The sequence below is a fragment of the Bombus vosnesenskii genome, unplaced genomic scaffold (genome assembly GCF_011952255.1).
Source record: "Bombus vosnesenskii isolate JDL3184/JDL3185 unplaced genomic scaffold, Bvos_JDL3184-5_v1.1 scf7180000013361, whole genome shotgun sequence".
In the NCBI taxonomy this organism is placed as follows: domain Eukaryota; kingdom Metazoa; phylum Arthropoda; class Insecta; order Hymenoptera; family Apidae; genus Bombus; species Bombus vosnesenskii.
Window position 1 is genome coordinate 656,537 of NW_022882994.1, and position 22,121 is coordinate 678,657.

The 22,121-nt window shown below is 37.2% G+C and overlaps 1 protein-coding gene across 4 annotated transcripts in view; it reads right to left on the reverse strand.

The window, feature by feature from the left end:
• The window catches only part of LOC117237187 (TLD domain-containing protein 2), a 303,806-nt gene that overhangs the window by 213,361 nt on the left and 68,324 nt on the right, over positions 1 to 22,121 (reverse strand). For 2 of the 4 annotated variants that reach the window (XM_033500923.1, XM_033500921.1), the window contains exon 2: positions 15,010 to 15,367. The exons of the other annotated variants lie outside the window; for them this stretch is intronic. In XM_033500923.1, coding sequence (XP_033356814.1) covers positions 15,010 to 15,167 — 158 coding nt within the window. In that variant the 5' untranslated portion in view covers positions 15,168 to 15,367. The remainder of the gene's footprint in view (positions 1 to 15,009; positions 15,368 to 22,121) is intronic. 4 annotated transcript variants of the gene reach the window in all.

The window sequence follows — 22,121 nt, forward strand, 5'->3', positions numbered from 1 at the left end:
AAAAGTTGGTTGGTCGCGAATCACCAACCTTTCTTCCGGCCTCGAAACGTTCGTAAAGGGATACGATCACGAGAACCTGGTCCAGGAAATTCGTCACGGAGACTTCTTTTAACTCGATTCGAGTGTGACCATTGTCGAGACGAAATGAAAGCTTAGGACAGACTTTTGAACGATACTTCGGACGTGTGTTTAGGTTCGGTGGGATGAGGCTGCTTTCTCCACCGTTTCTACCCTACGAACTTTTATGGTTGTGGGAGGGTTCCCGAGAGGAAAGCGTAACAAGTTCATTTCTGGTAATTTAGTAATTTTGTTAGGTCGGCAAATACGAGTTGCCTGGACATCGATGACTGACCTACGGAATTTTCTCAGCGGTCAAATAAATAAGAGATACGACTTTTTGACTGATTTTGTTCTTCTAATCTCATTTCTAATCTCTTCGCGTTGCGAAAACAATCCTGCCCACAGGTGATCATAAATAATATTCCAATTCCAAACAAAGATTCAGTCAGATATCTTGGCATGATTCTGGACAGAAGAATGACATGGAAACGATACATCGTAGACAAATCCAAACAACTTAGATTAAAATTAAAAAAATTCTACTGGCTCATTGGCAGACGTTCCAACTTAAGCGTGCAGAGTAAAATAATGCTATATAAAGCCATATTAAAACCTGTTTGAACCTATGGGATCCAACTATGGGGAACAGCGAGTAATCCCAACATAGAAATTCTTCAACGATTCCGATCAAAAACTCTAAGATCCTTATAGATGTACCCTGGTATGTTACCAACGAAACAATACATCGCGACCTTAAGATACCTACAGTTAAAGAAGAAATATCCAAATTCAGATATAACAAGAATTAACAACCACCAAAAACCACTAGTTACTCAATTACTTGACACGACGCGTCAGATCTGCAGGCTAAAAAGACATTACCCTCTAGATTTAAACATTAGATTCAGCTAGAATTAAATATACGACAATCACTTATTATTCTCGTTATAGTACCACGTCAGAATAATTTACTTATAATTCTCAATGAGAATTGATTGTAAACTACTTCCAATAAAAAAAAATGTCTAATCTGCCGGATACTTGATCGAGTTGAAGTATACACGAGCGTGTACTATATGATATAGCCAATTTATATTAGGAAATAAAGTCGGCATTATCGCCAAACGTCCAATCGTCGGTACCGTTTACTGCTCGTTCATTGTGAAAGAAAGTGACTGCGTTTAGGATGTCCAATAGCTAGTATATTATATTAGAATATAGCTATCTATTATGTAACTACTATACTATATAGTATATACAATCATTCCGCCTAAAATAAGTACAACGACTGATGGACGGCATTGTATTTAACGCACAACCGAACAAAACGACAGTTTGGCATTGGAATTGATCAAAAATGAATGTGCAAATTTCTTGTACAGATTTTCCATTTATGCTGCGTTCTGTGACTGCTACGTACATTTGCACAGTTCCTCCAAACTCTGCCAATAGAATCTATAAACGATAATCGTATCTTGCTACGGAGTGTTCGTGGCATTTCAAAAGGTTTCATACAACGAGTACAATATATTCATAGAATGTTTCTACAAGTGTTGCAACACTTTCGTTAGCTGCTGCACGCTTATCCGCGTCTAATAGCTTGAGATTTTGTGGTAGAACGAAAACCGGTTAATTTTCCGTCGAGGAAGCGTGACGGTATTGATCTCGACAGGATTCGACGTCCAAGCCACGGAGGTCTCTCTGTATCGATACATCGACTCTGCGCAGGATATGAAGCGACGACCGCACGTACATGTATAGATAGGCGCGCGCGCGCATACATATACAAGCCATGTGCTTGGAGTTTCTCGATTTGTGTCACAGAGAGAGAGGTGTGCACGCGGAACGTATCGACGTCATTTCGCCCGAAGGTGACGGCCACCGTTTCCGTTTCGTCTTCTCTCGTACATCCGAGAGAACGAACGGCCGTGTGATGGATACGAAATGACGCGTGTCGAGTGTCCGAATGGAAACAAACGGCTCGGATGTGGCCGAGGAAAGAGACACGGCTCGACGCGTCGCTTAGGATCGAATAATTCGACGTGCGTTGACCGTCGTCTCTTCACCGAAGTCGTCTGCGTACTGCAGTTTTTTTTTTAGATTTTCCAAAAAAAGAAATTGCCCAAAATTCTCGAATACTTTATCTAGTTCATAGAATATTATCATTCAACAGTTTTTTTTTTATCGTTAACACGTTGCCTTAACTTTTCCAAGCAAAGCAAAATTCCAACAAAAGATGATACGGGGAGAACGAAGAATTACTTAAAAAATCTCTGGTCGATAACGATCCGGTATGCAAATAGAGGATTAAGTAGCGAGAAGTAGCACATTTCTTCTCTTTTTTCCTTTTTTTTTTTTTTTACAAAAAGTAGCACACGTCAATCTATGGCGAGAAGAAGCACGTTTCAATGTTTCTGCCGATAACAAGCACGTTTCAATGTTTCTGCCGATAACAAGCACGTTTCGTATAATATAGGTACCGCGATAGCAAGCATTATTCACATTTCGCCACGAGCAGTAGCTTATCTGAAATGCTGCAGCGAGAAGCAGCACGTTTCGTTTGTTTGCCGAACAGTAGGCTATTTCAATTTCCAAATGGTTGACGTTGATCTTCGTAACTACCAGTTGTCTGTATTATTATCGTTGCACGTTCATTACGAAAGGAAATGACTATATATTTACAATGTCTAGCAGTGAATACGATGATTGTAAGTACGTCGGTAGCAGATCGATGAGACTCGAAAATATTTCTGCTCCAATGAATCTAAGCTAAATAAATGTAATTAAACGAGCGGAACAATTACAGATTTTCAGTGGTGGAATAATCGTAATGTGCCTCGTACGACGGATAAATACTTTTGTCAACGTTATATGAAAAACGTATAAAGTTGCTTTTCTTATTATGAAAGAAACGTGATTACTTTTGTTTCAATAGCAAATTGCTATAAGAAAATAGCTGTCAGGTTTAACAATTGTATACTACTTTGCCTTCTTCCAAAAAACGTTAAAAAGCCGAAGAAGCTGCGAATTAAACAAATTATGACACTTAGCATACGTATTACGCAATTTTTGTCGCTGCCGAAATTCCGTCTGGCAATTCAGTGGGCGAAATTGACCCGCGAGGATGCAGCTAGTTTCCGATTTTCCGTGATACATCGCGAAAGGAATGTTCTCAGACAAAAGTTACTTCTTTTAATTAACTATCGCTTGGTCATAAATTGATCAACAGTATAGCGGGTTATAACGTAAAATTGGAAAATAGCTGGATTCTCGGTAGTCAATTCCAGTCCCTTAGAGTGAAAATTTGGACAGCAAAAGAAGATTACGTAATACACACCTGTCTCTCTACGTATCGCCAAAGTTTCATAATTATTTTTACAATTTGCATGCTGAGCATTTTGCTTTGTAAGTATCGCTGGCTACTATTTACATGACTGCGTCGTGTGTTTCTCACTGTTTGTATTCACAAACATCGTCAATGTCGCTGTTTGTTATTGTTTCTTATTCGAACTCTGACTTTGCAGTTCTTGTCGTCCTGTTTATATACGACAACATTCGGTTCGAGAATACGCCGATGTAGTAGCTGAAAGAAAAAATTATTTTTCACGCAGCAACATGAAATAACGAGACAAACTATGAGCGAAACACTGATAATTGTGACAATTCTATGGACAGCACGTCTCTCATATACGTAGAACCAGGGCCGACGTGACCTTTCGCGGGGGCTGAATACACATTGAAATTCTACACTTAAACTTTACAACGAGGAATTGTTTATTTATAAATGCTGTTACATATCATATATTTTTTATAAGCAGATTTTTAAACAAATCCTAGTAATATTTTTTCGCGCGCGTAATTCGCTTTCGAGGGGCAAAAAATTCAATGAAAGTAGAAAATCTGTAATCATGTATGACTTTTGCAAGAAACTATTGATGTAGTTTAATTTCTCTAAAAAGTACATTTCTCTGAAAGCGATTTTTTTTTATCTAAAGTAGTTTCCAGGATATAAGGACTTTACGAAGTTACACTGAACTTTCATAATTTTTCTCACTCCTTTAAACTGAATCATCGCTACTTAAAAAATATCTTGCATCTGTTAATGGTATCATTATTCTGTAAAAAGTTAATCAAATCGGTGTTTTTTAATTGGGTAATTTTCGTAGATCGCGAGAAAAGCTATCGCGAGAAAAAGAAGTGGAAACAGGGATTCGTGGACCGACGAGAAGACAAAAAGGGCACGCAGTTTGGATTGCGTTATACACGCACATTTTTTCCTCGTTTCAACGTCCAGATTTCTTAGATTTCTAAAAGTTTGCCACGACGAAAACGACGGTGATTGTGCACGCTTGTACTGAACTCCATTGCAGAAACAAATCTATATTAGACGAGTGGTGCAGATCGATGATAAAATGCAACATTCGTAATTCGTAAATTGTTAAGGAAAAATCGCAGATGGATATATATAACTCAAGAGACTCATCGAAAAAGTGTAACTGATCTCTTGTTAAAATTGCTTGTTAAAATTGCAAGAGACATGTGTGCGACCAGACGTGAATTCAATTAACGCAAAATATGATTTAAGTGGAAACAGTTTCGAAATACAAATTTTAGGACGTTATGTTTCAAAATAATATATTAAAGAATATACATTACAAAACGCATGCGATACTAAAATTTAATTATCTTAAAAAGAAGAAAAGAAAAGAAAAATCTATCAGAGATGGTGTCCTAAGATCTTAGACCGAGAGAAAATGTTTAATTTTATAATATCATTGTTCGTTAAGTAGATTACTCTGTGCCAATTTACGTTTGTTCGAGTTTTACTTACGTCGTTAAAAACATTTGTATTCCGCTGTAAAAGAAGGTATTTATCTTTCTATTTTCAATAGAAATATTATCAATATTACATTATATTATATATATATAACATTGATAATATTTCTATTGAATATATAATATAATATAACATTGTATATGTTATAATTTATATATATTATATATTAGCAATAGAATCCTATACAATCCATAATTTTTCAATCCATTAATTCAAGGTTAAAGGCAAACCGAGTTAATTTTCACGCAAAGAGCCGAAATGTGTTTCCTGCCATCGCGGAGAAGCATAACATGTTACTGTTCCTGAAACTAATGAAAATATCCTACTTTCCGCAATCAAAATCGAATCATTCTATTTTTCGTGGCGAGAGAAAGACAGACAGACAGACAGACAGACAGACAGACAGACAGACAGATACAGAGAGCGTGTTAGTGTCCGTAAGACAAACAAAATGTGCTACTTTTCCTAATACACGTCGAATTATCCAATGGCCTAGATTCCAGACTTCGATCACTTAGGTGTGTTGTGGCACCACGGCTCTCGTCCATGGAAACGGACGATTATATCACGGTAGCTTTGGCAAAAGTGGGAAATAACCACTGTGAAGGATGGTCTGGTATTTAGGGTGGTATCGATGTTCTGATATTGTGGGGTCGAAGAGCTCGATCGGGGATAGGTGAAGGTCAAATGGTGAAAAGTTGAACATTGACGCGTTTAAATGGTTAGAAGTTGAATTTTGAGACATTTAATTCGAAATCTCGCAAGATTTTTGGTATTTCCAATGAGATTGGAATTCTGACGCATGTGGCATTGAGGAATTTTTCGATCGGGAAAGGCAAACGGGTTGTGGAAAATTTTGAAATTCAATGCATCCGGAGCGAAGCGAAAAATTTTGAAGTTTGAGTGAACAAATTTGGAGGTTCAAGGGTTAAGAGCTGAATTTCAACGCAGTTAGTTCGCAATTTGCAAGGATTTTTGCTATTTGAAATGAAATCGATATTCTGATTGTTGCAGGAACGAAGAGCTCGATTGGACATGGGCGAACGGGTCAAACGCTGAGAGGCTGAACCTCGACGCGTTTAAATGGTCTCAGGGTAGATTCTAGCGCATTTAGTTCGTAATTTGGCAAGATTTCTAGAATGAAATCGATATTCTGATGCTTTCGAGTCGATCAGTTCAATTAGCACGTTGACTGCCGTACGTATTTTCGATAAAATCTCCTTCAGGCCACGAGTGCTGTACCAAGCGTACTCTGCTAGGTACTCCCACCGATATTTTAGGTAACTTAAAATCTCTACCCTAATTCGTTGCAATGTCGAAAAGAAAAATGGAAAACTTATTTCTTAGTGAATCAAATAAGCAGTGAAAAAGAAGTTACGAGGTAGCGATGAGGAAGAAATCAGATTTTCCAGAAATAGAAATATAAATAAAATTACATCGTCTGATTCTGATTCGGATATTAATAAGTGCAATCGTAGTGATACTGAATGTAATGAAGATACTGTTGACGAGATTTTACAAGAATTGGTCATTAAGGAAGAAAGAAGAACTGATGATACCGAGGAAAGTACAATTCAATTTGGTGAATGGAATGAATTTAGTGGTCGGCAGAAGTAATTTCTTTTTCCCGAACGGCCTCATTAGGCAATTACCTGGCAATGTCAATCCATATGATGTGTTCGAGCTGTTCGTTGATGACGAAATAATAAACTTACTTGTATTAGAAAATTTCAACAAGGAAGGATGTAAATATTAAAAGATTTAGAGAATTATTAACTGCAAAATTATTAGGGTTGTCTGAAAATACAAAAAATCCTTGTTTCCCACGGAGTCAGCATAATATCGCCGTTTGGAAAAATGATTCCGGAAGAAGTATTAGACGCGCATGCAAACTGTGTTATGCAAATAAAAGACGTCGAACGGACCGATCAAAAGCAATTTAAAGAAAACAACAACTTATTGTCCAAATTGTGCCGACCAAACTCAACTTTGTATAGAATGCTTCAAAGTTTTACATTCTATATAATTTTCTTAATAAACCATTTTCGTATTACTTTTATAGCAATTCAATAGTTTTATCACTTCCTGTGGAATATCTTTTCAAATACCTACGACAATCCTTCGCAAGTAGTCAAATAAGCGCCACTCGAATACGAGTGACGCGGTCCTATCAGAAACTTTGCTGTCGCCCGAATATGGTTGACATGACAGTCAACGTGTTAGGGAAGAGGATGAGAGTGAAAATCCTAAAAAAAATCGTAGTTCGACGCGTCTAAATGGTTAAAAGTTAGATTTCACCGCGTTTAATTCCTAACTTGGTAAGTTATCATTGTCTGAAATGTCTACGGATATTCTGATGTGAGCTCCAAGGGCATGATCGATTCAATTTTTTGAAGCTCGACGAAAAAGAAGAGAGGCTTGAAGAAGTTGATGTACGATTTTTCATTCAAGTCTCATTGAAGAATCGAAGAAACCGCGAAGAACCGACATAAAATTCGATATTCCAAGAATATTCATATGAAACATGGAAGAAGATGATTTAAAAATATTCCGTGGTTAAAAGGATATGAATCGATCGAAAGTACATGAGTAGATATATGTACTCTTTGTTCGCGGGAACCGTTTCAAATGAAGAAATAGGACTTGGATTCGTGGTCTACGGATGATCAAGGCCACGCACAGTATCGAACATCGAAGAGCAAGAGAGAGAGAGAGAAATTACCGTTTCAATGTAACTACTGTGGCCTGCACGAAAACAAAGGAACCATCCTTTTCATTGTACAACGGGACGACGGTTGTGCATGTATGCATCATACATACATATTCGTGTCTGTTCATCAGATACCGTCAGACACAATTTCTATATGCCAGCGTATAGATCACGCTGCAGTGTTTCAGAAGATCGTTACGTAGCTAGAAATTGTTGCACAATAAAAAATTCCCCTGCTTCGTCCATGTCTATGCCGCAATTTCAAATTTTTCTAAATTTTAGAAACTGCACCTGTTTTGTTGTTTCTTTGTTTTCTATCGTCGTCGTTGAATTCCATACAGATATTTGTTGCACGCTAGAAATCCACGCGCTTTGTCTACGTCTACCCTTTAGTTTCAACGTTTTATGGAAACTTTAGAAGCTTTGGGTCTCTTGCGTGAATTTCCACATATTTTCTGCGAAATGCAAATCCTATTTTGTCATACGTTTAGCTCCAATACTTCACCATTTCGTTCCAGCTCTTTCGTTTTTTGCCTGATTTCTCCAATCCACTCCATCCTGGCTGCCCGATACACCGTCGCTCCTACGCTCCGAAACGCAAACTTCCTATTATACAACTTTCGTCGATCAAGATACCGTGACAATCACCATGAACTCCTTCCTACACCCACACCCACGGAAATCCTGACAACAGACAAACGCCTTCACATCCTACACGAATTACTCCAACTTCAATTGGATCTTTCGAAATGCGAAACTATCGCTGAGAAGAACACGCTACTATCCGCAAGCGTTAGGACGTTCGCAAATTACAAATTACGGAAAGTGTTTAAAGGTTCGCTTGCGTATATCCTTTCCCTGTTGACGAAAGTTCCTTCGATCCTTATACTTTATAAAATATATATATATATATTTAATATATATTTTTTTTATATAATTATTTTATATAATATATAATATATATATTTATAAATTTATATATATTCTACATACATAGAATATAAAAACGTCAACCTTTAGATGGAATTGCACCGAGTGTCCAAATATTTATGGCCGTGTGTAGCGTAATATGCAAATCGGGGACGATAAAAAATGAAAGGAAGGAGAAAAGAAAACGCAGCCGACAGAAGTCGAGCAAAACAGATGATATACGGTCGTGGAAACGAAACTGGCCCGATTCTGGCGGCGATTTACAGCCCAGAAGAGTCAGGGTCGTACGAAGAAACGAGTTTCGAGGCGGCCGGGTCAATAACTGCTATATAGGTGACGGCTGTTTAATAACTTTCTCTTTCACTTTATGGAAAAGAGCGTAAAAAGTGGTGGCAATGAATGAACATCTGATGTTACGTCGATGGGTAATCGCCTTGGCTGGTTATTCGGAATCGTGATTAATCATAATGATGGCTTCGGCCAAATTTGGTCCGATCCGATCCTACGCGGATTAGTCGAGTTAACCGACCGGCTAGTACAACTGTTTGAAGTTTCCAACAGCTTGTAAACCAACTTGATGGGTCAGTGGTGTTCGTCGCTGGATTAAAACGTCGTTCATCGTACCTTAATTAAGGGAGGAAACATCGCGATGACTATGATGGATGTTGCATGAGCGTTGTTTGTAAAAGAGATGATTTTAGGATCGTTAGCAGCTATCGTTGCCACGATTGACAGAATTAATGTAACGTTTAAGTGCGATAATCTTCGGTCGTTAACATAGTTTCCTTTTGTATGGAAGTAACCAGAGTGTTGAACCTTCGCGTTAAATTATATTATATCGACAAGTGTGTATAGTGTTTTAGGAGACAAAGGTCTATTGCCAGAGCGTAGGGCATATACACCTACTGACAAAAGTGAGAGAAACACTATGATCGTTTGGAAATTATTGTACAGGTATTTTTTATCTTCTCAGATACATCGGGTGAAACTAAAAATAACATAAGGAGATAAGTGTCCATATTTGAAATTACAATATACTTTTTTTCGATTATACTCGTGTAAGATTCACGTTTGATATTGACTCGGACGAATCGAATGGAACTTTGTGAGAAAAGTTGAGGAACAAACTTTAGTGGAATTATCTTACTATTTTTAACAAAACCTAAATAAAAAATAATGTAATAAGACGTTGGCTAACTCTTGGATTCGATGATCGCACGTCATCTGTGTGACATTGATTCAATTAATCGAACGCAATACGCTGTCGATATTTCGCACTATATTTTTCTAATTTTTACTATCAACTCGCTTTTATTTGTAAAACATTGACATCCCAATTGATATGTAACGTAATTCCACGAATGTTCAATTGGGTTCAAGTCACGAGATTGACTCGATCATTTCATTGTATTAACATTTTGCCCCGGAATAAATTTCTTAGTCAATTTAGGTTTAAAAGAATTCGTTTCGGGTTATTCTCGTATCGAAATGGTCACTCTGTTCACATACGTGCTCACACGTGGCAACATATGAATTTGTAAAATACCGCCATATAAGAAACTGTCTATAGTTTATTTTATTTTATTTATTTTATTTGTATTAGCGGATCAGATCCATTACGCGAAAAAGCAACCTCGCACCATCACTGCTCATTTTAGATATTTAACGTTTAAACTTATTGTATGTTCGTGTATAAACTCCTATCTCTTTATGGTGTTTTAAATTCCAATGTATCTTAAACGATAAAAGAAATGTACAATGATTTTTAAGCGATCGTTGTTTCTTAACTTTTGCCAATAAACGTAACTTCAGTTTGTAAAATATAAAACCATCGTATTAGAATAAACCAATCAATAGGAATAAACAATCAAAATAAAATACCAAATTCTAAATCCTCGTTGTCGTTCTAAATTCTAAATTGATAAGTAAATATAGAAGATTGTACAGGAAAAACAATTTTTAAAATACTATTTCAAACAGTATTTTTACCATCTCTGCAATGAAATCTTTATCAAATTGGTTTAAAGCGATTGCTTAACATTTATCAGTAAACGTAACTACAGTTTATTAAATATAAGAACATCCTATTAGAATAAACCAATCAATAGGAATAAACAATCAAAATAAAATACCAAATTCTAAATCCTCTTTTTCGTTCTAAATTCTAAATTGATAAGTAAATATAGAAATTTGTACAGTAAAAACAATTTTTAAAATACTATTTCAAACAGTATTTTTACCATCTCTGCAATGAAATCTTTATCAAATTGGTTTAAAGCGATTGCTTAACATTTATCAGTAAACGTAACTACAGTTTGTTAAATATAAGAACATCCTATTAGAATAAACCAATCAATCGGAATAAACAATCAAAATAAAATACCAAATTCTAAATCCTCGTTGTCGTTCTAAATTCTAAATTGATAAGTAAATATAGAAGATTGTACAGTAAAAACAATTTTTAAAATACTATTTCAAACAGTATTTTTACCATCCTCCAACGAAATCTTACTCTAATTACTGCTAAGTGGATGTTGGCAGAGTTTACGTTCGCCAGGCACTTTGCATAAATTAATTGAAATTCCTTCGTCCACAAAATGCCATATTCGCGATGAAAAAAGTGAATCGTGGCAATTACATGTAAACGATGAATAATCTCATTGGAGATGGAACAGAAAGGTCTCGTTTCGTAATAAGCCAGGCAATCTTTCCTCGATAACGATAAATTTGTCGTGTATAAGCGGCCGATCTACTGATCGCGTCATAATTTAATAGATCGATTTAGAAGCGGTTGACGCATTGTGACCGCCGCTGCTAATGGCAAATCGATGAACCGCCAGCTAATTAGCGTATCGATGCTAGCAAACCAGCCAGTGCTTGTTACTATTCGCGAAATGTTACTCTGCTACTAGTTTGTGAACGGCTGCTAATTCACCAAGCAAACTTTCAGGCTGTTGCTAAAGAATTTCCTTCCCTATTTTCCTTTCGCGAAATAGCCAATACTCGCGCGATATTTTCTAACGAACTGCGTATTAGCTTCGTAATAAACTTCGACGATGGTATTTGCATTATGTATATTTGCATGTATACTTAAATATTATTCCTCGTCTCGTTTTCTATTTTCAGTAAAGGAATTTCGTAGCTTTAAATGGATTTAAAAAAGAAAAAAAAAATTCTTCTCGTAAACTTGAACAGATTATTAACAAATCAGTAGTTAACAAGACCTTAAGGACTCGTAGTACACATCGAGGAGAATAAAAACAGACTCGTAATCGGTATATAAATAGACCCGAAAGTAATTATTTTCAGAGATAAACTTTCGTTTCGTTGCGATTAATCACGTGTTTAAGTAACACGCTGGATGCAAACAACGATGACAAAGGATTATTATTATCACCGACAAAGGATCGCAATGAGTTACAAATCATTATTTCCCTCTTTCACATCGTTATCTCCCTCTTTTGTTCGTCGCGTCTTCTTTCATCTCAGTACGAATTCGCCTGTGTAGATCGACTTACGCAGCTGTATTTCCAAATATCATTTCTTCTTATAATTCAACTCTATTATTACTTTATTACGAGTAAATAAAACACATCGAGCATCAAAGAGAAGCGTTAAAAATTCGTAAAAAAATTAAAGTAATAACGTACTCTCTACCATCCATTTTATACTCTGTTTCTATCCGGCAAAATTATTTCTTTCTGTTTCTATCTAACAAAATTATGCATTTAAGGGTCGAACGCATTTTTATTCATCTGCCTGAAAACCATAAATTCTCGTACTCTGCTTTAACCCTTTCTTCGGCATCGCACATAACGAGAGGAAAGCGACTGATAGTTCTCCTACTCGTTCGCCGGGTTCTCAAGAAGCCTCCCGACACCACAATGTCCGGAGAATCGTTCGAGAACCAGCCACACTAACACCGACTGCCATCTACTGATTACGCTGCGTACTGAGAAACACTGGCTCGAAGATAACGCTTGAATTATTGCCGCGAATAATTAAAGCGAGCGATATTGGATTCTGTAATGGTAGTTCATACGTCACCTTTCATCCCATTACCTGACTCTACCTGATCACTGTATTATTTTAATGCCATACCAGCAAGATTATCAGTTAAAATATATAATACCAGAACTATCATACCAGTCAAATTGACTGGTTCTACAATTTTATAAATTTTCCGACCGTCGTTCAAGGATCCCAAACGGATTGATAATACCAAAAAGTTACTACATAACATGGAATTCCTTCTGTAAGAAAGTAATAAATCAATAAATTCCTTCTGTAAGAAAGTAATAAATCAATAAATATAAAAATATTCTGTTATCACGTATTTTTCAAAGACCAATCACTTTGACTGGTTTTAGTAGGAATATCTTCGTATTAACTATCGGTAGTTCTAATGATAAGGTTGTAAGATTCCCGCAAATACACATGTACAGGGTGTCGGAAAATACGTGGAGCTTCCAGGGTAAAATACCATTTTACGTTATTTATTTGACGTTCGTGCGACGTAGTTAAAGTTCCAACGGCACGTTTTTACAGCTACTTTTTTTCGTCGTTCTGATATGATGGAATCAACTCTATAAATATCCAAGTGATGGAAGATAAAGGAACGCGTCTACGCTTCGGAAAACGTAACTTCCAAGCACCATCGTAATACGTATGGAAAAGAAACTGTCGTAATGTAAAGTAGATTTACGAGGCAATCTTGAGAACGTAGCATGCGTATGTAAATTAGTTTCTCTTATAATATAGCCGGTTAACGAGTACAGTGGAACTTCGGTTATCGAACGACTTTCGTCTCGAACAAATCGGTTCTTCGCGTGTTTTCTGGAAAGAAGGGAAAAGAAGAAAAATAAAAAAGAAAGAAAGAACGGATCGGTTTCCGGAGAGAATCTGCATTTTCGAACAGGCAATCATGTGCTCCACTCTGGTGGCGGAGTATCAGTTACGTCGCAGTTTCTGTTCAATGCAGACTTCTGTTCGAATTTACAGCGCCTCTCCTTAATTTTCCTCGTCGTTCTATGCTTTTTTTATACGTTATCGTTAATTAAATAAATGGCTATTTGGCCGACGAAAGATAACGACGGTGGCAAATCGAATAGAAAAGTGGTTAGAGCTACGATGAAAGTGAAAATAAAAAAGATGTTTTTAAATGGTTTTTATTTAAAGATGGAGCAAGAAGAAGAACATAATTTCCTCGATCAGGTATCATTAAGTAATTGAATCTAATAATATTATACAGGGAAATCTATATAGATTGAGCACACGCGGTAATCACGTATAATAGGGTATTACTCAATTGTTGAACTCATATTACTAAAAATAAAGAGCTAGCGGGCTCATTGCATTAACCTTGCGAGGCCATCCGGTTAGCATCTCCTCTGTTCTCTTGAATGAACCTTTTGGATACAAAAAATTTCCAATGAACGCAAGCAAGATAATTTTCTAACGATTACGAGGTAAAAATAGAAGAATATTTCGCTGAAATTGTCAGTCCGATATTCATCTGATCGAATAGAAGAGAGTCTTTGAAAGCGTAAAAATTCTGGGAACTTTGTAATTAGACTAATACGAGCCAGCCACGTTTTTATTTTCATTTCTATATTTTGATAACTTTGATATTTATCACTTAATAACGCCTGATTGAGAAAATTATACTCTTCCTTTTAGCGGCACATTTTTAAACAAAAACCACCGAAGAAATTTTCTTTTATTTATATATTTTATTTTCTACTTTTTTCTTCTTTTAACTGTCATCCCACGATATACAAATATTTTATCAAATAATATTTTGTCAAATTTCACTTCGGCTAACCAAACAATTATTTCCAATAAAAAGATATTATCAACATCACAGTTTCAACATCAGCTTTTCAGCTGGTCGGGAAATGGATGAAAATTCGCTTACAAAATTCCATCCAGACAAACAAACAGAAAAATCAGCTAAATAAAAACCACAAATGAAGAGAAGTCACGTCGAAATATGAGAATGGCGTTCGTATTTCGTATCCAAAACAATTAATGTGTGATACCGTTAATACCCAGTGTCTCTACAGAAAGGAACTCTTCTTAGTAAAAACAAAACTGTTCATTTACTACGTGTGTGTATTCCATTCGCGTAAGATTTCACGCGTCTCTATTGTTCCTCTATCCGACTTGATGCATTGAAAACTGTTAAAAAGTATAAATAGATAAAGAAAAATGGTTTCAATTTTCGAACAACCTTCCCAAACGAATTATGGTCCGACAACTGACGTTCCACGATATCAATATCATTTTATAATGAAAAAGTCTTCCCTTACATCTATGCTAAATGTAATTCTACTAATTTTAAATGTCCCACGATTTACAGACGATAGCGTATGCAAGAAATTGATCATTCCAAATGTTTCGATTCTAAACTCTACGCTCTGTGGTAGAAAAAAAGGGACTCTCAAAGCGAAGAATCATCGAGGGTACTCACTGCCAATTGAATTTCCCGGTGATACCTTCCCTGAGGCGGTCCTTGAGGCTTCGTTGCCTTGGTCTAGAGGAAAGCGAAGGGCTGGCTGGTTCCTTCGACTTGATCGGCGGCGGGCCACTTCCGCCACTGCCGCCACCGCCGCCGGAGAACAACGCCATTCTTCTTGCTTACGCCGATCCACCAAGTGTGTCGATCTGACACTCGCACAACAGTTCGCGACTCGCTCGATCCGCTGCAACTGTCTCTAGGTCGCGTGTCGAGCGAGCATCATCGAGGCACTCGCGAGCACGAGGAATCACTGGACGAGTCGAACGTCCGCCGCTTTCTGCCCAACCAGTCGCCGAATAATGTTTCTATTCTGCGAAATATTTTCCCATGATAGACTGCTTTAAACACAAGCGAATGAGACTATACACGGAACATCCGAAAATATCCATCAACGATGCAAAATAATTTTTGCTGGAACGCTCGGAATTTTGGGATCGATTGGAAATACGCCTGCTTCGTCCTTCTCTTCAGGCAGAATTGAATTTTCAGTTGAATTTTGAATTTTTGCAGTTAATTCGCAAGGAGCACGAAGCTGGCTTTACGTCGGTCCAGTAGCATTGCAGCAAGATCCGGTGCTGGATTGTAATTGGAACAATCGAGACAAAGTTCCACTACGGTGTTTTCATTCCAGTACAGCGTTTTCGTTCCAGCAAGTAATCCGACCAAACTACCGGATCGAAAGTCTACTTTTTCAATCCAATGTTTAGCCCCACCATCGCTAACACAACGTTACACAGCGTTGCTGGAATCGTCTGGACGGCTCAATGATGCCCAGTGCTGGCTGAAGCGTAGTACAGTGCAGTAGTCGGTTTTCCGCGCGAATTCATTGCCACTAAAGCCTATCACTTTCGACGAATCCGAAAGAAACTTTCAGATTTCCAATCAAACCATTGCCATGCAATCGGTCGATCCAACGACTGGACAAGCGTAAAGCCAGCTTAAAGGATTAGTAAACAGGTCTCAAAGGGGTTAGTTGTATTAACGAACGATTAAATAAAATATTTCGTGACAGTGCTGTGGTACGATATGACTTGTACAACGTAGATATAGACGTGTGGTAGTTGTCGAAATAATATAGTTTTAGTATACTTTCAGTATAGTCGATATATGGTTAAATGATATATAGGCTGGACAGAAACTTTTCACAGCCACTATAGGTACGTAACTTCAAAGTTATAAACGTGACAGCGTAGAAAGTTAACGCGACATCTGCGATCGATGACGGTTTGGTAGGTTTGTACGAGGCTATCGATTAGGTTAAACACGCAGAATTGCAGGGAAGGCACGAATCGTATAATATCTGTATCTGACTTATTTTCACAATTGCTAAATTATACTTCACACGCGTTCACGAACGAAGCGGAAGATAACGAAACAAATAATTTTGGTTTCGCGAACGAAGAGAAGGATCGTAATTATTTGGAAAAACCACGTTTCTCGTTATCTGTGTACCAAAGACACTTCGCTTCTCCAAAAGTCTTTCACGGACAATTTTTACTTTCGTCGGAAGTTAAAAATCTTGATCGTTGTATATAAATTATCCTGCGAAAGGAAATATTTTTTAAATAACGCTTTAAACAATTACCGGAGGCATAGATATCTTCCAGATGGAAACACTAGCGCGGAGGGCTCGATGACAGATGGTTTCAGCAGCTCGGCCCGAATGCTTACTACGATCCAGACCGATTTTTCAGTCACGTCAACGACTTGTTGAGGCTCGTTAAATAACAAGTACGACCGAACGGATGATTCAATTCGCTCGCGACTCGCGCGACCGAACGCTAAGAAGATCGACGACCAAAGTTCTTTGGTCTATTATACAATAGATTCGTCAAATGCATATTTTTTCCTGTAAGCTACATAGATCGACGACAATTATTGTCGAAAGTTTATTTGATTAGAGAAGAAGCAATTAACATGCAATTACGCTTTCTTTGGGCAAATAATTTCTATAAATATTTTACCTGGTGAATTAGAATTAGATTCATAGATAATATAAATAACGTAGAAGAATTAGAAGAATTACTTGAGGTAATAGAGTGGAATATTTCAAATATAGCGCAAATGGGAATTTGCGTAAAAATTACAGGGTAACGTACTTTATACTCAAAAATGTATTTTTCTGTAAAGAGAGATTTAATATACAGGGTGGTTGGTAACTGGTGGTACAAGCGGAAAGGGGGTGATTCTACGCGAAAAAAGAAGTCGAAAATGTAGAATAAAAATTTGTTCTTTTTAATTTTTTTTTTTTAATTTTCCATCGAAACAGCGATCTACAGTGAGATCCGTTATAACGAGATGTGATAAAGTGCACGCGTACCGAGCGAAAATTCAAAGTCGATTTTCTCGAAAACAAAGCCTCAAACGAAAAATTTTTATTCTATATTTTCGACTTCTTTTTTCGCGTAGAATCACCCCCTTTCCGCTTGTACCACCAATTACCAACCACCCTGTATAGGAGATTAGGTAAGGTGTACAAGTGGACATAGCGAACATCGATTTTTTAGGAAAAAATAAGGAGATATAGAAAAAATTGATTCATCTGATGCGTCGTTCTCGAGAAAATCGAGTTTGAAAATTTTGTCAATTTTATATTTGGCTAATTCAGGACTGAATAGGAGTAAATAATCGACAGAAGGTTACTCTACGTGCGGAAATAAGTCGAAGACGTAGAATAAACTTCGTTCACGAGACGTTTTGTTGGAAAATAAATCTGACTGTTGAACACGCGCATGTACCAGGCCAACTTCTCACTAAACACGTTCAAACACTATTTTCTTGAAAATTAAGCTTCAAACAGACAAATTCCTTTTCACGTTTTTCACTTATTTTTGCATCCGCAATAACGCTCTACCGATTTTTATTATTAATTTATGTATACCGAATTGTATTCATCATCGGGTCGATAATCAGGCTAATTTAATCGACAAATTTTCAAACTTAATCTTCTCAAGAATGTCGTATGACAAAGTTGTGTTCTACTTTATTTTCTTGAAGGAATCGGCAGGTACGCAGAAAAATACCATGAAAGAACAGCAACAAATCCAAACCAGCTGGCTGCTGAAGCGAGTAAAACTCTCATAAAAAGAAGACTAAAAAGAAAACACCTCACTGACCTCACTAAAGAAATAAAATAGTCAAACTCGAAGATAGTATCCCGCTGGTGGTAGCCACCCACATGTTATTTAGTAATTAAACTAGAAAAATTTACCAAATGTCCAGCTGGACAAATTGTAAAGTACAAATTAAATAATAAAAAAAAAACTTTATTTTCTTCTGATCTTCTCATAAGATATCGCCGCACGTCCTCTTATACGTGTTATTCGCCCGTATCTTGTATTTACTTTTTCTTTGTTGTATCAATCTACGTGTTTGTATTTGTTAAATCTTCAGCTTTCAACGTGTATCCTCATCGATTAAAAAATTAACCTTCGAAGTAAATAAATTTCAAATACAGCACGGCTAAGGAATTAAACGATCCGTGAGTGTTTGAGAGGCGGTGAAATTCATACGACAGGATAGAGCCTCGATCCTTCCGATTCACCGAAAGGAGAAAGAGCACCGCGATAACGTCGTGTACGTTCGGATGGAACTTTATTCGTTCGCCGACTTCTAACGGGAAATAAAGCTGCTGCTTCGTATTGAACTCGCAGACGTATCGAGTGGCGATCGAAAGGAACTGACGTGAAGTATTCTCGTGCTAACTTCCAAGCGCATTTATCACGCTCTCTATGGTAAGGTTGATAGAGAACAGTCGGATCAGTCCTTCCTTTTCTTGCGTAACTTTGTTTGAATTTGTAGATTACAGTAGCTTGCTTCTCTTAGCAGGTTTTTATTAATCGTTTCAAGGAGTCGTCTAATTTGATCTCATTATGGAAATTGATTTAGTCGAAGACAAAGACGAGTAAGAATTTTTTTATTAATCGTAAAACTTGATTGGTACGCAATCGTTCAAATAAAATAATTGTCAAACAGACGTAGCCATTTTTCTCTACAATGACCATTCTACAATATACCGTAGGAAGAATATCAATGACAATAGCAAACGATAAGATGTGACACAAATACGACGCATTTTCAATTTCTCATTAGCACATTAAATTGAGTCGAACTTCGTTCTGTGTATTAAATTATTCAATTACAAACATTTTGATAGTGGGACCATTTGAAGAATGTTAGCCTAGAATAATGGAAGGTTCGAGCAGTGGGATATTCAAATAATGACACACTCGAACAATGAGATCTGCGAAACGTGTATTTTTCGAACAGATATTCAAACGATGGATGTGCGTTAAAATCAGATCTTTTAGATTCGAATAATTTTCACTGCTTCGATCTATACTTCGAAGGAAAATTATTGTTCGATTCACGTTTCCAGTAATCTTTATACATTGCGGAACGTTTATATGTAAAACTTGGATAGAATTATTTTTAGCGTTAAACGAGTGTATAGAGAAGGGCGTAGATCAGTCGATAAATCGTTACGACGGAGAAAGAAAATTTAAGAAAATTCTATGGCCATTCTTGTCTGCAACGAAACGCGAAAGAAAAGTGTGCAAAGGCTCATGATAGACAGCAACTGGTAGCGACAGCGATAAGACCGATAGAATCGACCTTAACAACCTCAGTTAAATTTCATTACGTTTCTCGAGTGGCACGCGCCTTTCAAGGTTGCAACATACGATTTCAATTGCGCAAAAACGACCACTGTCGTCGGGATCGTTGGTCGACTCGGCTAATAACTAAATTATAAATGTTTATTTAAAAGAGAGCGACGCAAAAATCGAACGTGTCTGCATTGTTAAAATATCGCGAGAATATTTCGACGAGGAACGAGGAACTGGAGATTACAGGAAAGCCATTTAATAAATCGATTTTCATTCGTGTTTCTTTTTTCTTTTTTTTTATTTTATTGCGGCGATAGAGAAATGAACCACAAGATAGATTTATAGTTTTCGTTCGATGAACGTAGATTTGCAACTTTTTCGTAGCAGTTGCTTACGCATCGTTTTCTAGTAGTAAGCTTTTGCGCGGTAACACGACCTAGTTGAAAATGAAAATGGCTTGTTAATTTAAGTTTATATTGCATTTCGTCTAGAGGCGCAAGCCTTTCAAAGGTAACCGACAAAGTTTTATAAAAAGTATCGGGACCCGCATTATAACGATCTATATTTTGGAAATGTTGTATGGAATTTAAAAATTCATCATTCTTATGTTCATCAATTTAAAAGTTCAAATTTCATCAAACGTAACTTCATCAAACATAATTTCCACAACATTAGAATTCAACATCGAAATAATATTTTGTCCTATTCCCTACCCTTTCGTCAAACACTGTCAAATTTAGTTCGCGTAATGTATCGTTTGGCTTCGGCCAAAGTTTCTGATCAATTTATGCATGCGTTTAATTTCTGTTACACCAATACGTACATAAGAAATATATATGTACACACACACACACACACAAGAGCGAAACAGATGAGATTAATAATAATAATGATGATAATATATATGTATCTTACAATAAATTCACATAAATTAATCATAAACTTTAGTCGAAACCAGAAGCTACATTACGCGAACCAAGTTTTGCAATATTTGACGAAAGGATACGAAACAGAACAAAATATAATTTTGGTGGTCCACGTGCAAAGACTGCGCGAATACGAATCTTTGTAAAAGTCTGAAGTTATGTGTACTCGATGAACGAAAAACGGAGGCAGAGACTCTCGACCCTCGATCCTCGACCCTCGACTTCAAAGCAAACACACTCGTCCAATCCTATTTTTTTTTCCCCTCCTTTCTGCATTTCTGTTTCACCGAAAAAAGTCTCAGGACGCACGATCACAGAGAGAAGGAAAGGGAGAGAGAGAGAGAGAGAAAGAGAGGTGAGAATCATCGAGAGAAAGGGAGGGATGAAAAAGAAAAATTTTCCAACCAAAACGTTCTCTTGGTGTAATCAGGCTTCCGTTGAAGGACGTTTGCTAGGTCAAGGTTAGCACGGTAAGGTCAAGGACTGGCAGTCCCGATTCTCGTAGAGTGGAGAACATAACCGGCCTACGCCTCTCCGTGTCGAAAGCCTACTCCTGCTCCCGGTGTGTATTGATCCCTTTTGCCCCGGCAAACTCCGACCAATCGCGGCTCTGCCATTGCACGGTAACCAACTCGTTCCGGCACATTTTCGACAGAACGGACGCACAGGGGCCGAACTTCGATCAGCAAGTCTCGTGACAAACGTTAATTAACACTGCGATTTGATGGAAGGGTTTATCTTTCGGCCGAGTTTCCACACGCAACTGCGTCCATGAAATTCGCTAGTTTAGGGGAATTTCCCTTGGTGAATTTGGTTTGAAATTGAAGCAGAAATTTTTCTGTTTCTGATATTAAAAACGCATATTTGTACCTCTACGACTAGAAAATCCGTCGAATTTTAGGCAAGACTTACTTTAACTCGAATTATTTGCCGCGTTTCCAGATCCCTTATTTTACCTCTGTAACTCGAGTTTAGAACACGCAGCCCTCTGCAAGTCGAAGTTTACCACTACAAGTCGAACTTCTATCGCCGTTGCCTCTGCAACTCGAAGTACGCCAATAGCTATGCCGTGTATCACATGAGATGCGAGAAACCAACCGTTCGATATTCTCTCGTTTCTTGCAACTGTTAGAACTCTTTCGAATAAGACGACACAAGTCGTACACCTATTTCTTCGTCCTTCGACCACAAGCATATCTACAATAAGGCTAATCGCTTTTCGTCAGTCAAACTCGTAATTACCTTTGTCTGTTGCATTTATATACGTTGAATAAAATGAGTTCAAAGAGGAAGCTTGAGATACGAAGACTTTCCGAAGATGTGAATGCGATCGCCCCTTCGTTGTTATAATGTTACGTATATGATAATTTCGTTATTTTATTTATTAAATCAGAGATGAATTCGCAACTGATTTACTTTCGTCTTCAATTCATTTGAAAGAAGCTCGTTCAGCTTGAATTTCTACGCGTACCATATAACGACGAAGAGAGAAGTGTTCCAGTGAAATATGTAATTCGAACCCTTCAACAAA